Source organism: Doryrhamphus excisus, linkage group LG10 (assembly GCF_037039965.1).
Source record: "Doryrhamphus excisus strain RoL-2023G ecotype Guam linkage group LG10, RoL_Dexc_Guam_v1.1, whole genome shotgun sequence".
NCBI lineage: Eukaryota > Metazoa > Chordata > Actinopteri > Syngnathiformes > Syngnathidae > Doryrhamphus > Doryrhamphus excisus.
The window spans coordinates 19,397,009-19,418,909 of NC_136366.1; the positions used below are offsets into that span (position 1 = coordinate 19,397,009).

Sequence of the window (21,901 nt, forward strand, 5' to 3'; positions counted from 1 at the left end):
TATATCATAAAAGACTAGAAATTTGCCAGGAAATAAAAATAGTATCGTAATAAGCAGTAATTCGTTATAACCGATATCATTTTCTGTTCCCTATTTATTTCAGGTGTGTGATCCTTCCCCTTCCTTTGTCAGTTCATTGTCTATCATTTGTTTGGTCTGCCATGTTTTTAGTTTCCTGCCACTGTACAGCGAGATTATTATTAAAAATAAATTTTTACCTGCATTTCATACACTGACATGCTGCACCGTGACTGTTAGAAAGCCCATAATTTACATTGCATTGTATGTTCGGCTTAGAGTGCTGTTTGTCCTACGGTGTTCAGCGGTCAGTAAAAGCACCACAATGCGGGACGTTTTTTCGGTTGAACAATTCATAGATCTCTGAGCCTTATGGCGCCCCATACATCATATCACCAGGCTGATGCTGTGCGTGAATGCATAGACGTGAGTTTTTGGCTTTATTGTGGGAGCTGTGGAGTAGTTTGGGCACCCTTTTCACAAAGTTAGACTCCCTTGTTCATCGGTGCTAATATCAGTATATCAGTATTTAAGCTAGCTATGATTAACGGTTATTCTAGTGAGTGTCATGTTTGCTTGGTTTCTTTGGTGAATTTCTGTGTGTAGCGTGCCTTTAGCTCAGAGTTACATTACGTTACTTATCATTTATTGTGTACTTGTCTTTGTATGTATGTCTCATCAGTACCACATCATAACCTAAATAAAATCACCAAATTCTTTGATTTGAACAACACCCCCTATACCTTTGACCGCTCCAAACTAGTGCATCCTGGGAGACGATCTCACAACCCGAGAAGCCTCTCCGCTACAGTGACGATGAAAGTTTCATTAACAGCAACTGGAATGTTAATTAATTAGTTACATTAATTACCCGGTTTCACAGCACTTTTAAGATAAAAAAAAAAAAAGGTTAAAATCTTCGAGCATGCCTGCTTTTGGAATTCCTCCTCTTTTCTCTCTTTGGATGTATCGTGTTGATTCCTTTCATGATGCAGATTCAAAACTGTGTTTGGACTAAGAAGGATACAACTGTGCTAGCTAAGCAGTGACAGTTGCAGTCATAGCCTCAAAAAGGCCACTTTGGCGTAAAAGAAACACGACGAATTGATTACTAGAATTAAATCAGAGCCTAAAGTGATTTATTCTCTGCTCATTAATTAGATATTGATTCATGACACAACCTGTTGGCCTAGTTATTGTATTGTGAGAACACTGGATGCGTTTAGAAAGATTAAATACTGAGAGATTTTTAACTCTGTTGATTACAAAGAGGTCATGTTTTCTTGACTCTCTGTTAATGTTTTTTTATACATATATATATATACTCTTATCAGTGTGGTCTTGTAACATTCAATACTTTGAACTTTGAGCACCTTTTGTATCCTTCCCCTTGACCATGATTATGAACAATCTTTGCTTTCAGGTCATGTTTCAGGACCTGAAACATGTTTTAAGTTTGAACCTTATGTTTTGAGGTTACCATGGTGCTATTTTTCAGAAAAGATACAACTTGCCACTAATTTTGGCCACTTTAAATACTTTCTGTAAATTCTTCATTTCACTTCCCATACATTAGTGTGTTTGTCTGCTATATGATAAATTTAACTGAAATGGCTGATCCAAAGAACTATCATCAAGGAAAATCTTGAAAATTACCCGGGGTGCCCAAACTTTTTCATGCCACTGTGTCCAATAATTGGAAAGTTTGGACACCCGTGGTGTCAGGCCTAACGATGACTCGATTAATCGGAACAACAAGCTTCAGATTAATTGACTCTGAAAATAATCATCATTTGCAGACCGCGTTGTTAAATTAATTCATAGTATTCTGAAAGTGAGTCAAAAGTTTAAAAAAATGATTATTTTGATTTGATTATTATTAAGCCAAGAGAATATATCATAACATGGTGAATTAAACATTGCATTTTTATACGTATTTCCCAGGTAACAGAACTTTCTGGGCTTTGGAGTCGAGTTAAATATTTCAGTCGACTGGAAACGCCAGCTTTCAATCGAGTTCAAGTGTCTGCAGCGACATTTAAGAGCAAATACATGCTTATTTACTCTCAATGTATTTGATGTTTTATGTCCGGGCCAATCTAATGACGCTAAGCTAATACATTAGCAGCCGCATCTTAACTCCCATAACCCGTCAGGCTGGAAAGTGAACCGTGAGAGAAAGATGAAGCTCAAAACTGTCCTGGTTTGCTCTCTTTGTCTTTATCTCTCCCTCTTAGACGTGCGGGATTATCAAGAGCAGAGACGAGAAACAAGCTTAGTGTGCTTGACGCTGCCTCCGACCGTGAAAAGTGAGAATTAAGATTTCCAAAAGGGAAAAGGCAAAAGACAGAAAGGTAAACTAAAAGCCCCGTGTAAGCATGAGAGGATTTAATTAAGCCGTAAGTTGCACTGCAGTCCCACGTAGGTCGCTGAATGCTGACTTGAGGGCACTTAACATGCAAGCGGATATTCTCTCTGCTCAGCCATTTAATGCTTTGACATGTCTTTCCCCAATAGACGTCGTAACGGAGTGCGAGAGCGACTGATGACAGACTGCCAGAATATCATTGTCTACCGCGTGAATTACTGATTTCTAAAGCATTTCCGTCGGACTTATGTGGTTCTCAGTCGCCTGTTAATTATGCTGTCATCATTGCTTCAGTCAATCATGGTTATGGCATCAATCTTGTGCGGGCAGCATTTGATCAAAGCCTAATTATTATTCTAGATAAAGGCTCTCAATCAAGGCCAGAAAAAAAGCTCCCTTCTAATGGCTCTGATTACATTATGGAAGAGCCAGCACAAAGTGATTGAGTTTGAAATGGAGTGAGTTTCAGAAGCAATGAATAAAATCCTAATGGTGGCATTTGGGATGTACAGTAAAGAGCTATGGGCGGCACACTCAATGTCTCTCCTAATGAGAGAAAAGAGTGGCACAGCACAGCGAGAGCGAGATCAAAAATTTATGGAAGGATGCCATGAAAGTGGCGTACTCTCCCTTGGCATGCTCTCTGCATGTTCCGCTTTTTGAATTTGTTCATGAAACGTTTTTTTTTTTTTCTTTCTCTCCCACCGTCCGCCTCATTGGTGCTGTGTCACCCTCTCTGTTGTCTGGTTAAGATCCTCAGAGATCTGAAACAGTGATTTGTCACTAGGTAGGTTAACGATATTTAGACTGTAGACGATGCCAAGGTCATACTCAGGGGCGTCACTAGGTTCTGAGGACGGGGGGGCTTAGCCCCCTGGAGATGCACAGGATATGAATGAATGTAGTAGACATTCAAAAAAATCCAAAAAACAAATAACGAACAAAAACATTCCCACTTTTGGACAGATTTAGTAGAGATACTCAATTGTTTTAGGCCACCATTAAATGTACACAAGTACACACAATCTACACTGCAAAACCGCTGCTCAAGCTCTGCAACCATTCTGTCCAGTGGACAGTGATCAATGATATAATAATCATTATTATATTAGTAATTAGCCTATTATTATTACTATCATAATTATTATTCTTCTGATTATTATTACTACTACTAGAAGTAGTTGGCTAGTATTAGCCTTGGCTTGCTTAGTAGCCTGCTTTTGCCCTATTATATGAAATTCAATTATTATTATTATTTTTTTAAATCATTAAAAAATATCAAATTATTCAGGGGGCCTAGGCACCCCTAAAATAGGCATAATGACGCCACTGCCCTACATAGCCGTAATGCAAGTCAATGACGGTGCCACGTTCCACCTTGTCTTGAACTACAAAATCGAATCGATGTAACAATGTCACATCGAATGCATCAGTCAGAATAAGACGCGACAGACTAACAAACGGGTCTCTCTCATTTACTCGTATTTAGTTGCGTTTTATTCAAGATGAGACTGAGATCAGCAAGAAAATGGGCTGCTGCAGCAAAGTGGAGACTGTGGAGTACAGTAATCCCTTGCATCGCTTTGAATTTCTTCCAGATCCGACTGTGACAAGTGAATGTTCCATGAAATACAATTCCTAATAATATATTTTTGTCATTAGAGCATAGAAAACCTGTTTATATGTAACCTTCCAAACTTTATTAGAGCCTTCTAGACTTGAAACAACACCCCTATAGTCACATTTCTACTCGTATTATCCAATATAGTGAGAAAATAGTGAGATATTTTGTGTGTCTTTCAATAACAAAGACATATTTATACATTTTTATGAACCCGAATGCCTGATCCAAAAGACATATTTGATTTTTTTTGTGTGTGTGCGAGAGGTAAAAACAGGCGATGACGCTGCTGCACTTTTAGAGCAGTTTCAAGACACACAAACAGCCACAAGGTGGCGGAAGTGCATTTGCTTTTTCTATTGATTATATTATAAGAGCAGATGTTTTCCTGAAACTTACCTATGTTCTACTGCTGATTACTAAAGAATGGAAACAGACAGAGACAAACTTTTTCTGATTCATGTAGGTCACATGTTTATATAGCCATAAAACACAATATTTTGTGTATTCTAAAATGGAAGGATACTTAAGGGGTTGTCTTTTGTAAAATGGCTGGGATTGAATGGGTTAACAAGGGATGAAAAAATCCTCATGTGACAAATAAGGCAGCGCTATTAGAGTCTTAAAGGTTGATTTTCTAAATACAGTAGTCGTATTCATTCTTTTTTGAAGTCTTACTGGATAAAATTCAATTTCATGATGAAAGCACATCTAATTTTTTTTTCCTGTCCTGTTTGAAGATGATGTTTCATTTAATATTCTGAAATATTAAACATTCCTTTTTGCCCTGGTGGAGTAGTGGCACACATGTGACAGACGTGGGTTTGAGAACCCAGCCACCCAGTGTCGATCCCAAATGCAAAGGTTACATCAGAAAAGGGCATAAAAACTAAAAATGGGAAGATCCAAAGAAAATAATTAATTATCAATAAAAACAACATTCCTTTTGCAATTTTATAATTTAAACGTTCAAACCTTTGAAGCCCAAAACGAGTTTAAACAGAATGTTTAAATACTTGACTAATACTGGACTGCCTTATATTGAGTAGTTTCTAATTTTTCTTTCCTTAATTGATAAAATGAAAGGGAGATCAGATCAGATCTCTACACCAATGTAAATTACAGCCTCTCGTTAAGTTCATTAAATTCATTACCCACCTTTTACCTTTTACATACAATAGCAACTGGTTGATATCAATTGCTGAGATTTATAGCAAGTGCCTTGATTGCGACAGCAACCTTATAAGACTTGGGTCCTGACTTTGGCAATCAGGTGTGTGGTAAAATGAAGCCAGAAGCAGCCACAAAGTGATGAGAATTTTATTGAACAAGGTGTCTGGCCTTCTGGAGCCGGCGAGGTCCTGCTGAGTGCCTGTGACGCTTGATGTCTACACACAAGAGTAGCTAAGGGGATGATTGATGTCAGTAGTGGACACCGAGTTTCATCAAACTTTTTTCCCAGACTTGATATTCAGCGGCTCATCACAGCCGTGCAACTCGTATACGTAACACCGCAATATCTTTCCCTTGAGTGACATTGACTGCTATATGGAAGCCATATTGGGACATAACTTTTAATCCCTGCATTATAAACAAATAATTTGACATCAAGCAGGTGTGATGAACTACCAGGAATGGGCACAGTAATTGATTAATCGGTTATTAAAGATGAATTGCATGATAAATCAACTGCTTGCTTAGGCTCAACTTGTTTGCTGTCTGAAGAAGTGCAACACGGCCTTAACTGCAGCATAACACCTCCAACCCCCACCAAGATGTGCAAACTCGTTTACTACAGTAAAGTCTCGTTATATCGATATCGGTTATAACGAATTACTGCTTATTACGATACTATTTTCATTTCCCGGCAAATTTCTAGTTTTTTATGATATAATTAGTTCCGTTAGTACGATACCCGGTTATTATGATAATCCGGTTACTACGATGCCCTTTTCATCTCCCGCCAGCCAATTTGGTCTGCTTATATCGATACAAAAGCAGCTTAAATCAATCTTTGCTTAAGGATTTCAATACCAAAAAAGAACACGGCGAACGGCTGCTTCCAGTCAACTTTATTTTTCACACTTCCACCACCAAAGCGCAGCACACACACCGATTCCCGCACTTCCTGCTTCACAGGTCATTCTCAACCCGCCCCACATAGCTGGCCAAACACATGCCTGCAACAGAAGAACCAACTGACATAGCATACACACCTATTCCAACGAAGACACAAGCGTACAAATACATGTATTTAATTGTGTTGTATTCAGATATCTTTTTATCGCTTGCAATAATCACTGTTTTTCATATGTACATGCTGGCGTTCGTGGTTTCTCTCGTGTGTATAGATTCTATACACACGAGAGAAACCACAAACGCAGTTGGTTCTTCTGTTGCAGGCATGTGTTTGGCCAGCTATGTGGGGTGGGTTGAGCATGACCTGTGAACCAGGAAGTGCGGGAATCGGTGTGTGTGCTGTGCTCTGGTGGTGGAAGTGTGGAAAAATAAAGTTGACTGGAAGCAGCCGTTCGCCGTGTTCTTTTTTGGTATTGAAATCCTTAAGCAAAGATTGATTTAAGCTGCTCGACATTGTTCTATACTATAGAACAATGTCGAGTGCATTATTGCCCACTTTTAATGCAGTTCGGCGCAGGATCGGATATATCGACAGTCCGGTTATATCGATATTTTTTCCGACTCCCGACAATATCAATATAACGAGACTTTACTGTATTTCCAAGGTTGACTCACTCACCATTGCTAGTGGCACGATGCCACCAAGGTCCTGCGGTGCCAGGCGGATGAGGGTCTGCACCTCACTGGTCAGGGTGCGGGTGAGCGGATACTCCACCTGCCAAGTCACCTCTCTTCCACCCTCAGGCGCCATCAGCCCGTTCACCTCCAGATCCACCTGCAACACTCGCTGGTAGCCCACCGACTCCCCCCTGGAAATGTGCAGATGAAAAAAAAATAAAAAGCCAGAAGTCAGTAGTGGATTTAGATTAAAATAAAGGGTGGGCAATGAGTAGAAATGGGGGTGACAACGGAAAATAGGTATTAAATGTAAAGGCAAAAGTGAAAAAGGATAATGAGGTAGAAATAAGGTGAGAATCAAAATGGGCAGAGGAAATAACAAGGAAATAGATGAGGTGAACAGTGGGGCAAAAATATGATAACGGATTAAGTGGAACGCAACGAGAAAGATAAGAAAAAGAGGTTAGCTGAATAAATGAAACAAGGGAAATTGAGTGGAAAGCTAAGAGAAAGACATAAGGGAAGGGGAAGGACAAAAATAATTGGTTTAAATATGAATATTGTAAAAAAAAAAAAGATGAGACCTTGGGCATAATGATTCTGATTGTCCTCTAAAGTCAACAACAGCATCAATTGTGACAAAAAAACGCTTGCTAATGACAAAGTGACATAGGCAAATCCCCCTAGTGGCCATTTTCGTAGTAGCACAAATCCACATTTAGTTTGTTTGAGTGACTTAGGTTCCATTGTACAGTGGATTTAGACTAATTTACACTAATTTAGTACAGTGGAACCTTGGTTAGCATCATTAATCCTTTCCAAAAGGACCTAAATGTACTCTAACCAAAACCAATTTTCCCTGAAGAAATAATGCCAAAAATGTTAACAGAAAACACATGCATAGTTTACATGCAGAAAACTATTAAAAATGCATATAAATGATGAACTGAAAAGATACGTTCACATTAAACGTTCAGAATAACATCTTAATATAACATATTGTACACTAACCAAAATATGTGTTTTGCTTTACAATCAATTGCAGAGATTATTAAAGCAAAACAAAGAAATGCAAGCAGAAAAACAATGAATATAAATTGAATTGAGCCGCCCATCAGGTGTCGTTTACAATCCCACGCCGATTTGCTGTAACTGTTGAAAAGCACAACGGCATCAAAGTAGGTCACAGTGACTGCACTCAAAACACTCGGATGAAAGATGTTTTAAGGACAGACCTTTTTGAAAATAAATGAAATCTTTGCCTTGATTAAAGAGTCGCTATATTTTGACTTAATGCGCATGTCTGTCCCAAGATATTTGTTATAGTTGTCCCAAAATGAAACAAGGCTGGAGAGAACCCAAGTGAAGTTAGGTGGGGGGATGGGGATGGGGATGGGGGGGTGATCCAAGGTTTTCCTTGAACATGTTTTTGTCCAAGCCTGCATTTTAATCCCCCACTACTCCACAGACTGTTTTTACACACTTCAGATGCAAGCCTCACTTCAAAGTGTCTGGTTTACGGTTCCACTCTCATTCTGGTAGGGGGGGGGGGGCAAGACAAACCAGCTGCAGAGGCTGACAACAATACAATTTAAATTAGCGGCGGGCATCATAATACAGTGGGTGTATTGATTGTTAAAAATGGAGTTGATTGATCCTGACTAATCATAATTGTGCGTTAATCGTGTGAGTGGGCGTGGGAGGAGGACAGCTGGGTTTGCTGATGTTGTTTTGACACGGTGAGTCTTGTGTTGTTTATCGACCAAGTTTAAGTTTATAATTCATTTATGGGGACGCATCAAAGCAACACCGAATACCGCAAACTACGGACCACGGGTATTTACTTCTGACCTCCAGAAAGCCTGAGATCGTTACACTTAAATGCCGCATATCATTTAAGGTTTTATCTCTAATATTTAAGTCTTAAAAAGCAAAAATAGTCCCTCGGGATCAGAGATGGAATTTGACACTTTCTAATGGTAAAAGTTCAAGAGATTAAGTTTTATAATAGAAAGCCTCTAAGAAAAGTGGAATTATAATCCCTTTGAGGCAAAATTCTCTCAGGGCTTTCCTGCCTTGTTCTCCGTTACACAACACACGCAACGGCCATTTCAATGGGGTACTGCATAAATTCACTAGTGCAGAAATACAAGAGTTGTATGAAATCCACCTGAATAGCCCTCAGTAGAGCGGAGACCTCTGCACCAAGGTTGAATCGCTAACAAAAACAATTTGTGTTGCTGAGCGTATGATAGCATGCATCCAACATTAGATAACAAAAATGAGATACGATGGCGGGGAGATACCAAGGTGGGGATGTTTCCATTGTGTGTGCAACAGCAAAAACAAGTGTTGTGCCATTATTGTGTTTATCCGTTTGTGGACAACTAGGGTATCACAGGGATCAGCCTTTTACTAAATTTCCTTTATTGACAATGTAAAAAAATTAAGATCAGTTCATCAATGAATTCATATTCTGTCAATTCTTCTTTATTTTGTTTTTATTTCAATAGATATTTTTCTTTGCTTCTTTTGAAAATGAAACATTAAATGCTATGGTTGAGATGGAATCAAAAGCGCCGGTATTGCACTCCATTTTGCCTGAATTGCTGGAGGACACGATGAATCAACAATCAATTTCATGCATTTACAAAATGTAAAAGAATCAATGAATCACCAAATCAATTATTATGCTCATCCCTAATTCAACAGGCTTGTTTCCGATTCATTAGGAAGCCTGCAAGTCCATTCCTGGGCAGACGGGACCCTTTGCTTTGCAGGGCAGGGGTCGGCAACCTTTACCATGTAAAGGGTCATTTTGTCTCCTCTTCCAGTAAATAAAAATAGTCTGGAGCTGCAAAATATTATCCAGCTAATAAAGCTTTTACAGTTTTCACCTATTCTTATAACGGTTCCACATCTGTGTTGAAAAAAATATTAAAAAATCACAGAGCTCGGCGTGGGAGCCGCAACAAGGAAGCGACTCCGGAGACGTGGGTTGCTGAGACTTGTTCTTGAACAAGGGCCACACCCCTTAGTGAATCATAACATAACAACAACTGAAATATTAAACTCTAATTTTATAGGTTCCTCCCCAAAATAACTTCACAGATAGTCATGTGGTTTTCTAACGTTTTCATATGACTGTAAATGTGTGAAGCCATGCTAGCATACAAGTAGGAAAGATACCCTCAAATGACTGATGTCCACTTAGTTGCTAAGGCAACTAATAATAAAATGTAGGCAGCTAATGCATCAAAGATGCCGGCAATGCCTCCCCATGAGGTGTCCTTTTTTTTTCTTCACATACATGTATTACTAAGTTAACACCACCTCGGCAGTGTCAATCAAAAATGAGCATTATCATCTTTGTAAATGTGTTTAACTCCGTGCAAGTGTGCCTAAGGCTTCTTTGAGATTACACACGTGTGGACAGTGTGGACAAGTCCAAATCACTTTTTCTTTTTTTTTTACCATTCTCTGGGGCAGAAACTTGAATTGATGGAGAGCTGCAGTAGGACCGCAACATTCTGTGTTCAAAGGCAGTGACTGCAGTGATTATGTAGTTTACTGTCATGATGTGCAATTAAAGGCAAGTCAATTATCTGTGAGAGACAGCCTGACAAAAGACACGACTCGCAACTTTCTATTTATCCCCCAAATCAATCTTTTTTTTCTGTTTATTTTACCACTAGGACTTTTCATTTATACATTTTGTCCACCACTTGTTTCTACTTCTCTTCTTGCTGTGTCATGTGACCCCAACAGACAACAGTAGTTTCAGCCTATGTCCACACATCCAACGATTTGATTACAATATCAGCGCGCAGATATTTGCTACTAAAAACAAAGGTTTTCAAAACCTCCAGCCAAAGTGTTATTTGGAGAAAAATCTGATCATGTGTTTGGTTATTGTAGAAATCCTCCCCCTGAAGACTCTAAGTGGGTTTCGTAAAGAGGATATGGGAATCTTATAGAACCAAATCATAGAATGAGAACCAGATCGTTTATTCTTGACAATAATCCCCAATACAGACGTCCGGGCTTATCTGCAGTCCCTGTATGCCTACAAGTAAGTGGGTCTTATTACAGCGCCGCTGCAAAAAAGCACCCTTCCTTTCCCCGCCCAGCCTTTTATACACTCAAGATTGTGTAAGAGGCTGAAGTCCCGGACCAATCAGCTTTCGCCACTGCCCTTGCTTCAACCGCTTCGTCTTTCATGGTGTTTCTGCTTTCCTTTGTTCGCAGGGGCATCAAGGAGTCTGGAACATTCTACGGTTTCCTTTGTTGCAAAGCAAGCTGTCTTAAGCGTACCGGATGTTTCCACCTTAACTCTCAGTTGTCACATTCGTCCTTTTTCGTGTGGATGCTTGTATCTTAAGTAGTATCTTAAGCTTTTGTCTGTATTTGTGAGACTATGTGTTTGTAGTAAACAGAGTTCAAAACCTTAAGACTATGTGCTTGTTTTAGCTTTTATCTTTAACTAGCAAAAATGAGCAAATACCTTCATTATGGACGTCAATAACCAGAGTTTTACATTTCCCACCGACAACGTATGCTGTGACATCACACACGTGACCCGTGTTTCCATCACAACCAACATGGATGCCCTCAGGACTGTTTTGGTTGTATCTTGGTTGTATTTGCAAGCCCAAATATTGCTTCACTTTAAAGAGCGGAGGCGAAGAAACACTTCGAGGTCGGCCATCTTCGCTTTCATAAACGGAGAGGGGGAAATATGCAGTTTTAAAAAAACAATTGTGGGACACAGCCTCAGTCTCCTGCCTTGTTGTCAACCTGTGCATCGGATGTGTGCAGCTCAAAGGTTTTAGAGGTCAGCCTGCTTCTCCCATGTCTCCCTGGAAACAAACTATGGCCTTTCCCAGCACAATTACCATAAAATACAATACATTCACCGGGCCCCAAGCTCCAGGAACGGGCGGCAGCCAAAATGGACGACGGTTAAGAAGGGTTATGCGGTGAAAAAGCTATGCAGTCAGCCATGGGGGGGGATCATAGGTGCTTTTGTCGATGTCGAAATGTTTTGGCGGTTCGTGAGGTGTTACAGCACAAACAAACAGGGTAAAGGAATCCTTTCAAAAAGAAAAAGACCCCCATTCAATTACTGTATGATACATTTGAAACTGTCATACCAAAATAAATCCAGCGCCTGACTGCAAGACAGACAAAAGGAAGATAAAAGAGAGGCAGCCCTGTTGAACTAAACACAATGTCTCTTCTCACTCTTAACATCTTAGTGAGGAAGGGAGTGAAAAGAAAAGACGCCTGAATCGTATTTATTTATTTTTTGGAGACCCAAGGGGAGGTTTTCCTTTCATTCTGCTGTGATTTTGTGAGCACCGACAACAATGATACATCAAAAGACCTAAACATATTCCAAGAGAGTGAATCAACCTGCGAGTGGTGAGAGGTGTGTTTGTTTGGCCAAAATCTCAAAAGGTGGATACTTTTTGAACTTCATATGTACTGTAGTATAATAAATAGTATTATAATATATACCATATTTTCTGGACTATAAGTCACCCCGGAGTATAAGTGGCACAAGGCCAAAAATGCTAAATTAGGTAGAAAAAAAACAGACTGGAGTATAAGTCACATTTTTTGTGGGTAATTTATTTGACAAACTACTACTACCAAAACAGACATTATCATATAGTACAACATTATTTGGCCCTATACCCTAGAAACCGCCCATGAATGATACGGGAAAAGGCCAAAATGATACTGTGTTAACCATGTCCAGTATCAGCCCCCATAGCTGTCCACTCAACGTGCGCTGCTCTGGTATCAGGCCCGTGAAACAACCAATCAGTGAACGCTACAAAACTCCTCGGTCATAAGGTGGGCTCCTGGGCTTAACTTTCTGAACTCCACTCATGTGACAGGAAATATCACTTTTAATATAAACATTCCTAATGCTTGTCCAGTAGCCGAAAAAACAAAACTTGATTAATAGAACTTTAATTGTAAGACATATTGATAAGACTGATAAATTGTTGAAATATTGTTGAAATTATTGTGTTACACTGTTCACATATACATGCAATACATGAAATAAAATGTTTTTTTGTTTAAATAGTATGTGATAATAAGATCCTCCCATGGTTTGTCCAGTATTGGGTCCAGTATCATGCCCCCAAGTGCCAGTATCAGCCCGAGACCGAAGGTCGAGGATCTATCAAACCAAACCCAAATCCATTGGTTCTATCAAACCATGTGATAACCTATAATTACGTCATCTTGGAAGGCAAGTTCTAACAATAAAAGAATAGAGAACAGGCTGAATAGGTGTAAGATATGCTAACACAATGTTTATTCAGCTACATAAAAAATAAACATGAACAGAAAAGGTGTCCAGAATTTAACAGTTTTAAGTACATAACTGTTGAGTAGCCTCCGCTTTACGTCGGTCCCTAACACATTTCTCAATTACTCCAAACTTTCGATTACTGTTTTCAGCTACAAATGTCACTACTTGCAGATTGAAGTCCGCAGAATATGATTTTCTCAGTTGTCTTTGTAAGTTAAACTGTTTAAATATTGAATTGTTAAGGAGTAGGAGATATCAATGCAAAAGTCTAGAGTGCCCTCTTGTGGCTGTCTGTGAAATTATATATATATTTTTTTCATTTATAAGTTGCTCTGGAGTATAAGTGTCAGGAACAGCCAACCCATGAAAATACGGTATATATATAATATAATAGTGAAGACGCTTCAATGTTTCGGCTCAAGACATGAGTTATGGGAAATACACACATACACAGTTCCAGCTTCATAGAAAACTGGCTTCGAAAAAGGAGCTTGGAATATTTATTCAATTACATGGACATCATGATGTTTGGCTCATGGAGTTCTTCCATGGCATAACGTGATTTATGTGATATTATTGTGTTATGAGTTACTCTGCGATGCCCGTGCCTACTTGTACACACCACACACGTGTCCTGAAGCAGGTCAGACAGAAACAAAGACAATCAGAGCATCTGTCTGAAAATGTGTTCCAAGAAGGGAAACATGCTTAATTATATAAGCTGCATGAAGGCATCATGCATGGATTATGTAACCAACCAACAGCTGCTTCATCTACAAACTTGACAGCAGTCTTTGCACCATAACTTATGTTCCCACTGAACAAATAATATAAGTCTTTTGTACTTTGACATTCATAAAGTGGACCTTCTTTCCACAGACCGGGTTCAATTCCACCCTCGGCCATCTCTGTGTGGAGTTTGCATGTTCTCCCCGTGCATGCGTGGGTTTTCTCCGGGTACTCCGGTTTCCTCCCACATTCCAAAAACATGCTAGGTTAATTAGCCACTCCAAATTGTCCATAGGTATGAATGTGAGTGTGAATGGTTGTTTGTCTATATGTGCCTCTTGCCCGAAGACAGCTGGGATAGGCTCCAGCACCAGAAAATGAATGAATGAATGAATGACCTTCTTTCCACGACACAATTATTTCATGTCCAAAGACGCTTGAAATGGTACATTCATAATGATCATTTTCTTTTAACCCTGCTCTCAACGACATTTGAAATAATCACGCAATCACGCATTGGAATTGTAATGATAGCAATTTGCTGAGGTACAAAACTGCTTCTAAAAAGACAAAAATATTGGAGGCACACAGGAGGTAGTTTGCTCAAGTGCTTCAGATGCGAAAAAGGTAGACGTGACTGTGGATGTGGTCTAATTCATTCTGGAAGAGAGGAGTGGGTGGCACTCATTGCACATGAGTTTGGCCAATAGTATATGCTTCAAAGTGGAAAACACTGGATGTTTGCGGTCTTCATGGTGATTTATTCTGATTGACTTGCAGCTTTATCTTAGCAAAGACCATGGTTAACTGTCTACTGAATATTTGATGCTTTTTTAGAATGCAATCACTGTTTTTTTTGCTTTCTGGGTGCCCCTCTGTGATTATAGGCATAATTTACATTTGCAATTGCCGCTATTTGTAGTTCACTTTGTCCAGCTGTGACAACCTCTGAATTAAAATCTCTTTTGGAACATTTCTGTGTGGAGTTTTGTCCAGGTAGTCAAGCTTCCTCCAACATCCCCAAAACAAGCACGGTACCGTAAAACGGAGTTATAAGGGACGGCGGGGTAATAAGGGACAATTTTTGGGAAAATGTTTTTTGAACAATTTGTTCAAGAATATATGCTTCTTTGAATTATATTATAAATAAAATAAAACAATACCAAGCAGATTCCTGTTTAACATGAAAAGGCAGAATTACATGTAAAATATTTTCCCAAAAATTGTCCCTTATTGCTGCGAAAATTGTCCCTTTTATTACCCCGTAAATTGTCCCTTATTACCACCAGATAGAGAAATGGATAAATAGATAGATATAATAAATAGATGACATCAACATATGACATATGAAGGACAATGTACAGCGTAAACAGTAAATTGCACAAATTTAAATAATTTTGAATAAATAATAATTTAAAGTTTTGCGTGTGCGTGTCGGCAGGTAGAGGGGCTTATTTCTTTACGGTCACATTCTAATGTTATGAGCTCTTGATGATATTATACAATCAATAATTTTACAATAGCTGTAATGTGGTTCTAGCAAAAGAAACCTTCTTTGGTGACATTATTAAGGTGCTCGAGCACAGCCATTCACTCATTGATTTTGCAATAGACACGTTTAAGCCTTTGCTACCACGACACTCCTGACAGGGCCAACACGGCAAGACCGGGCTCAGGTGCTGCTCTAGTGAGGACGGGTCAAACGGAGAAGATTCATTCATTGCCTACTTGTTAAGTGGCAGATATGGCGGTCGCTGCACATTAATCGTGGAGTTCAACAGTCGCTGACCTGACCGTGCGTATGTAATGAGTTCATGATGGAGAAAGGGTCATTATAATGTAATGATTAAGAAATTGCAAACCGGTGGAGCAGAAGCCTTGTGTGTGTGTGTGTGTGTGTGTGTGTGTGTGTGTGTGTGTGCTTTCCGTGAGAATCTACACTGTGATCTAATGAGTTTCGCCATATCAGGTCTAATATCGGTCGACCCCCACTGGTGATTTTGATGAAACTCTATGAGAACTAGGAGAAGGAAACAAAACACTACTTCTGTATAGCCTGAGATTGTTCTGCATTGGCTTTTTAATGAAGGCCTTTAGACTACCTTGTGGGCTTTTGGGACACAAAGTCATGCCCAAAACTCATTGGTATCCATCCTGAAATATTCGAATACAGCAAAGAACCAAATGACAGTTGCTCCTAATAAAAGAAAAATGCCTCAAATAGTCTTAACCTTGTGTTTATCACAGGGAAATGTATTTCCTTTTTTTCTTTTTTTTTCTTTTTCTTCCTTTTTTCCTCTTAAAAAAGGAGGGAAATGTATTTCCATCATTCGCGGTCCTGTTCCCTCTCAGTGGAACGGTCGTGTTTACAACGCTGATGTGTGACAGACAGATAATGAAGAGTTCATTAAAGTGAAATCTTGTCAAGAGACATATGACATGTAGAATAACCAAATTATTAATTTAGATTAATTCATTTAGATTTCCCATTGGCTCTATCAAAGCCATGTATATCACTGTCCCTGTCAGTGTAGATTAGCGTACATAGACCTGCACTCAACAATGATGTATGATGTAGAAGAGATTTTGCTCACATTAAGATCACATCATCAACTCGGCAAAAATGTATCTACAGTGTTTGGGGGAAAATACCATAAAAATCTTCTTGACAGAAGAAAAAAACAAACAAAAAAACTAAACGTTATGTTTTGAACCACCAGTGAATGGCAAAAATTGCTTGATGTTGATGTTCTCCAACTTTGGATCAAAAGAACCCTCCCTTTTTCCCTTCAATAGCCATTTTTCTCGACACAATCCAGATTTATGCCCTAAATACACCTCACATACTTCCTGAAATAAAATGCATCCTGTAGGTAAGATGCTCAATAAATAAATGGAATCAGAGTCTCAGTGTAGCCTTTAGCGTGGTCATCACGCTTGCGGCAGAGAAGGCATTTCTCCAAGCTGCGTTTACATAATCCACACACCTTGACCATTATAATTCCAGTAAAGATTTACAATCCTACACTGTACTAAAATGTGTTCAGGATTCTCTGTCAAAACTACTGCTTCTATTCATCGGCAAACATTTCACAGCACAAAACTACGGTCCGTTCAAGGTCGGTCAAAAGAAGTGTGAAATGTCAATGCTTGGCAACAAAACACATACAAAAGACATAAAGAAATAAAGAAAGAATATATAGGACTCATCAACCACTCTTTCCCCTCTTCATCCATCATCACCTCCCCCTTGTTAACCCATAGAATTGTTGTTGTCTTTCTTCGCGATGCCATATTTTCACAATAGAGCTCTCAAACGGTCTGTGAAATGACTGAATTAGGCCCTCCTGTATGAAACAGATGTGTCAACCAATCCAAAGGCAACGTGACCACTCAACACTATAGGCTACAGAAGTGTACAAACAGCCAGTCGCTTAAACAGCAAAAACACAATGGAAATGTTTATGGCAAAAGTCAGACCCTAAAAAAACAAATGTTAGCATATTGTATTTGTATAGGTATTTTAATTAGTTTGTTTGAGGCAAAACAAGATATTCAATTTGACGTTGGAAAACGGTGATCAACAGATATACTGCGGTCCAAACCACTAACGGTTTCTGTTTGGTTCATATTGATTTGTTCCGTCGAGGGCCTAACCCATTACTCGATTAATCGAAACAACAAGCTTCAGATTAAGCGAGTAGGAAAATAATCGTTAGTTGCAGTCCTATTTGACTGCATAGCAGCAGCCGGCTCAACTTCTTCTGCTTCCCTTGCACTTCTTTCCTCGATTGAGAAGTCTTCTGCTTCCAGCTGATATGGAAGTCTCCCTAACAGCTTTTCTGTTCTTCACACAGTCCAGCATTTCAAATGGATGTGATCTAGCAAAGCAAATTCACTATTTGCACCGGTGCACTAGGAATTTCACTTATTTATTTCATTGTAGATGTTTTTTTTAAGTACACACTCAATGCTTTACTCAATGTTTATAAAAATAAAAATAGCTACATAAAAAAAAAAAAAATGGAATGCCACTGGATGTGGCTCTGACCCTGTCGTTACCAAGGGAAGGGCAGCTTTTGATGCCACTAAGATACATTTTAACACATTCCCTCTGAGAAAGTGCTAACAAAAATGTAAGGGAGACGGAGGACTTTGTAGTATGAAATATATGCACAAAGTAAAATGATATTCCTTTGGTACAATGTCTGCTGCCACGGTTCATATTGTCACACTCATAATGCCGTTGTCAGTCAAGGGAGAAAAGGAAAAAAAAAAAAAATATATATATATATATATATCCAAAGCCAGCAAAGCCTTTCAAACACTGGCCTTTATGCTTAAGAAAGTGATTACAATAGCCGGAACACAATCAATCACTGTATAAACACTGCTTATACCCCCTTATTGATTTCTGTGAGCCGTCAAGAGTGTTAGCAAAATTCTGGAGAGCTGCTCATCCTCTTATCCTGGACAATAAGATTAAGCAGTGTAACTGGCTAATCTCCCTTCTTGGAGCGTTAACTCTCCACCACAAATGTCACGTCCCCCCCCCCCCCCCCTTGTAGCTCACACACAAACATATAGATGACGAAGGATTAGATTAGCATGTTCTCTGCCTTTTTTCCCTCGCAGTTGTTGCCTGCTGCTATTAATCCCACACTTTGAAGCCACGTCTGCTGCAGCCCCACTTTGCTTCTATCATCTCCATTACATTTAGCATCATATCCATAAAAGTACATCTACTTTCTATTTGCTTTTGATAAAACATCAACAGTTGTGCCGTGAATAATCGTCTGCCAAAGGGTAGGTGAATGGACAAACGGGGCTATTTCACCCTGACGAGGATACTAATATTCCAGCATTGCTTTATGGAGTGTGTCTTGAATGCAGGCGACGGCTCAAGGGTCTGATTAGGTTGCATACCACATAACTGAAATATTATCAGTTCAATACCTGGGCTGGAAATTTGACCCTGTATCAAATGGAGCTGTCTCCTTCCTTCAATGGGCCTCAGCAGCGTATCTTCTCTTGGATCGAGGCAAGATGCCAAAATAAATAGTAAACACATTGCGTTCTCATGAGGATTTAGTCGCATTTTCAGTCTATAGGACTTCCTGCGAGTATTGACTTATTTGTGACGTTTATAGCACTTAGTTGTGACTGAACGCTACCTACCCAAAGTACTTGTCATCATTTCATTCGTATTGTGTACAAAATGTACAATTTGCACTCCGAAGAGAACACAGTGACTGACTACCGTGTCACATCCGGTGTGTCTGCCATGGGGTGAAATATTCACCATCAGTTGTAGTCATATTTTTTTTCTTTTGTCAATGATATCTAAAAAAACAAAATGAAATAAAATGCTGCATCGCTACACCTAATTGTCTGATGTGATTTGACTGAACATTTTTCAATTTTCAATTTACTGGTCCATCTATGTTCCTACCCTCACCTCTGGTCGTGAGCTTTGGGTCGTGACCGAAAGAATGGGGCCGCGGATACAAGCAGCTGAAATGAGTTTCCTTCGTGGAGAAGATACGGTGAGGAGCTCGGTCATCCGGCAGGAGCTCAGAAGTGAGCTGCTGCTCCTTCGCATCAAGACGAGCCAGTTGAAGTGGCTCAGGGATCTAATATGGATGCCTCCCGGACACGCATCTCTGGTGAGGTGTTCGGACACACTGGAGGGACTGGCATGGCGACGCCTCATTGTACTCCTGGTGGGACTGGGAGAGCTGGCCAGGAACTGGGAAGCCTGCTCTGCTCTTCCGACTCGTACTCATGTAAGCGGAAGAAAATGGATGGATGGGCTTTTCAAGTTGTATAAAAAAATACAATAAATAACTTAGCAAAGAATAATATACATATTTATGACTAAGTCTTGGTGTACAAAACAAAGAAGAAAAAAGTCAAACTCCATACAAATGGTACCGAGATGGCACTAAAAATACAAATCAATTTGCACCAAATTTGTCATGACTGAAGATCAATACTTTGGTTATGCACTTTTCGACCAAACATAAAACAAGGTTTGACCAGCTGAAACAAAATATCTGACTTTTGGATTATATGTCAGATCTAAATATTGCTTTCAATCAGTTGAATGACAATGCAGTCCATAATCCAAAACATATTTTTTTCCGGCGGATTGCAACAGGATCTTTAGCCAGTTCACAGTTATTGCTGTTTTCCTTGTGAGGATGTTCCAGAGAGCACCGTAGATCATGTCCCCCCCCATATACGTACACTGAGGCACAATTAGATATAAGAGCAGGCAACATGCCTGTGCACGCCCCGACATAACCCCGAATGAACCCGCTCTGGGTTGTGTATATTAAACCTGTGTATCAGGACAGGGTTAATAAGAATGCTGAACACATCATGACCCCTTGCTGACCTGAACTCTTACTTCTCCTTTGCCTCATTAATCTGTCAAGTAAACAACAGCCAACCATCTTCACTGGAGAGAAAGAAGCACACTAGGCCCTAGTCATTAACAGCATTTTTTTAAATAAATTTGGGGTTATGTGACAATGGTGCCTTGGTTATGGGCATCGTGACCTGCAACCACAGCCAAACATTTTCCAATATATTGGGAGACAAAGTCATGCTGAAAGACATCTGTATTTGAAAGGACAGCATACACCTGGAAATGTGTTGGTACATTGTGAAAAGTTGGCTAGTCCAGTTCCATACTGGCCCATGTTCACAAAATAATCCAGTATTGACAGATTAAAATGCATTTCTTTTGCTGGTAGGGAATGGCGAACCCCCGTATGAGGCATTGCTAGCAAGTAAACAGAAGAGCAGAACTTGGGGGAGAGCAGAGATTCGCCATCTTACATATAAGCCCTTATAAGGAAGTCTGCACCTCTGTGACATCACAAAGGCACAGTTTTGCCACGCCTTTTGAAAACGAGCATTTTGAGCCATCCCAAACTTCTTTTCGGGCTCACCTCCAAGTGTGCAAACCTCATTATCTAAAACTTTTGCATCGTTTAACACAAGAATATTTTTTATTTTAGGTCAATAAAGTAGAAAAAACATAATAGGAGTAAAAAATCTACTAATAATCACAATAATAACAATAAAAAACACAGAGTGATGTCTTTAAAATGTAAGCCCATGTCCCTGAACACAGTGTAAACAAGTTGGCCTACAGAATCACAATCTCAATTTCATCCATCCATTTTTGGACGGGTTGCCGGGGCAGCGGTCTCATGTAGGGAAGACCAGACTTTGCGGTCTCCAATCACCTCTTCCAGCTCATGGGTGTTCCAAAGCCAGCTGTGAGACATAATCCCTCCAGCGTGTCCCAGGTCTGCCCTGGAGCCTCCTCCCAGCTGGACATGCCAGGAGGAGTTGTTTGCCTCGACCTCAAATAGACAACCTGTCTCTTTTCAAACTTTCTCCTCTTCCTCCTCTGTCTTGTGTTTGGGTCAATACGGTTATTTCTGTAACTCCAATATGTGCATGTGAACATAGCATAAGCTTTGTTGCCCTGGGTTACTATTTTCCAACTCCAATTTCTAAGAGTAAAATTCAACACCACACAGAAAATATGAGAATTGTAGGTGGACATCTGAGAGCTGAAAATTCCGTGACAAGTTGTCAAAGTATAAAGTGCACCTCAAAGAAACCTGTGAAACATGAACTGTAGCCCTGTGATTCAGGGCTTGATTTATCAGTAAGATGAAGTGGATCAGAGGATCTGAAGTCTAAGGTTCCAGGGGCAATAGACCCGCCTTATCAAACAACACCAGACTCCCTGGCCAATCGCCACTTTGTCTCTGGGCAAGTCCCCACCAGCGCTGGCTTTGGCTGCTGATAAAGCGTAAGCGAGGAGCCACAGAGCAGCTTCGATGGGCTTTGATATGACTTTAAAAATGGCCAGTTCCAGGATAAATACCCAGAGACACGAGACAATCACTGCTGCATACTTATAAAGACTTTGCTTTTCTAAACACAACCCCTTCCCATCTGATTGATGGTTTCTGCTTGAGTCAATATTGGACATCAAAAGATCGTTCTATAAATACAGCGGAGAATAATAACAAGATGGAAAGGATAAATC

The 21,901-nt window shown here is 39.7% G+C and overlaps 1 protein-coding gene across 2 annotated transcripts in view; it reads right to left on the minus strand.

Annotated features, from left to right (window-relative positions):
* LOC131106846 (transmembrane protein 132C) overlaps nucleotides 1-21,901 on the minus strand; it is a 148,671-nt gene that overhangs the window by 13,210 nt on the left and 113,560 nt on the right. For both annotated transcript variants that reach the window (XM_058056315.2, XM_058056307.2), the window contains one exon: nucleotides 6,766-6,955. In XM_058056315.2, coding sequence (XP_057912298.2) covers nucleotides 6,766-6,955 — 190 coding nt within the window. The remainder of the gene's footprint in view (nucleotides 1-6,765; nucleotides 6,956-21,901) is intronic.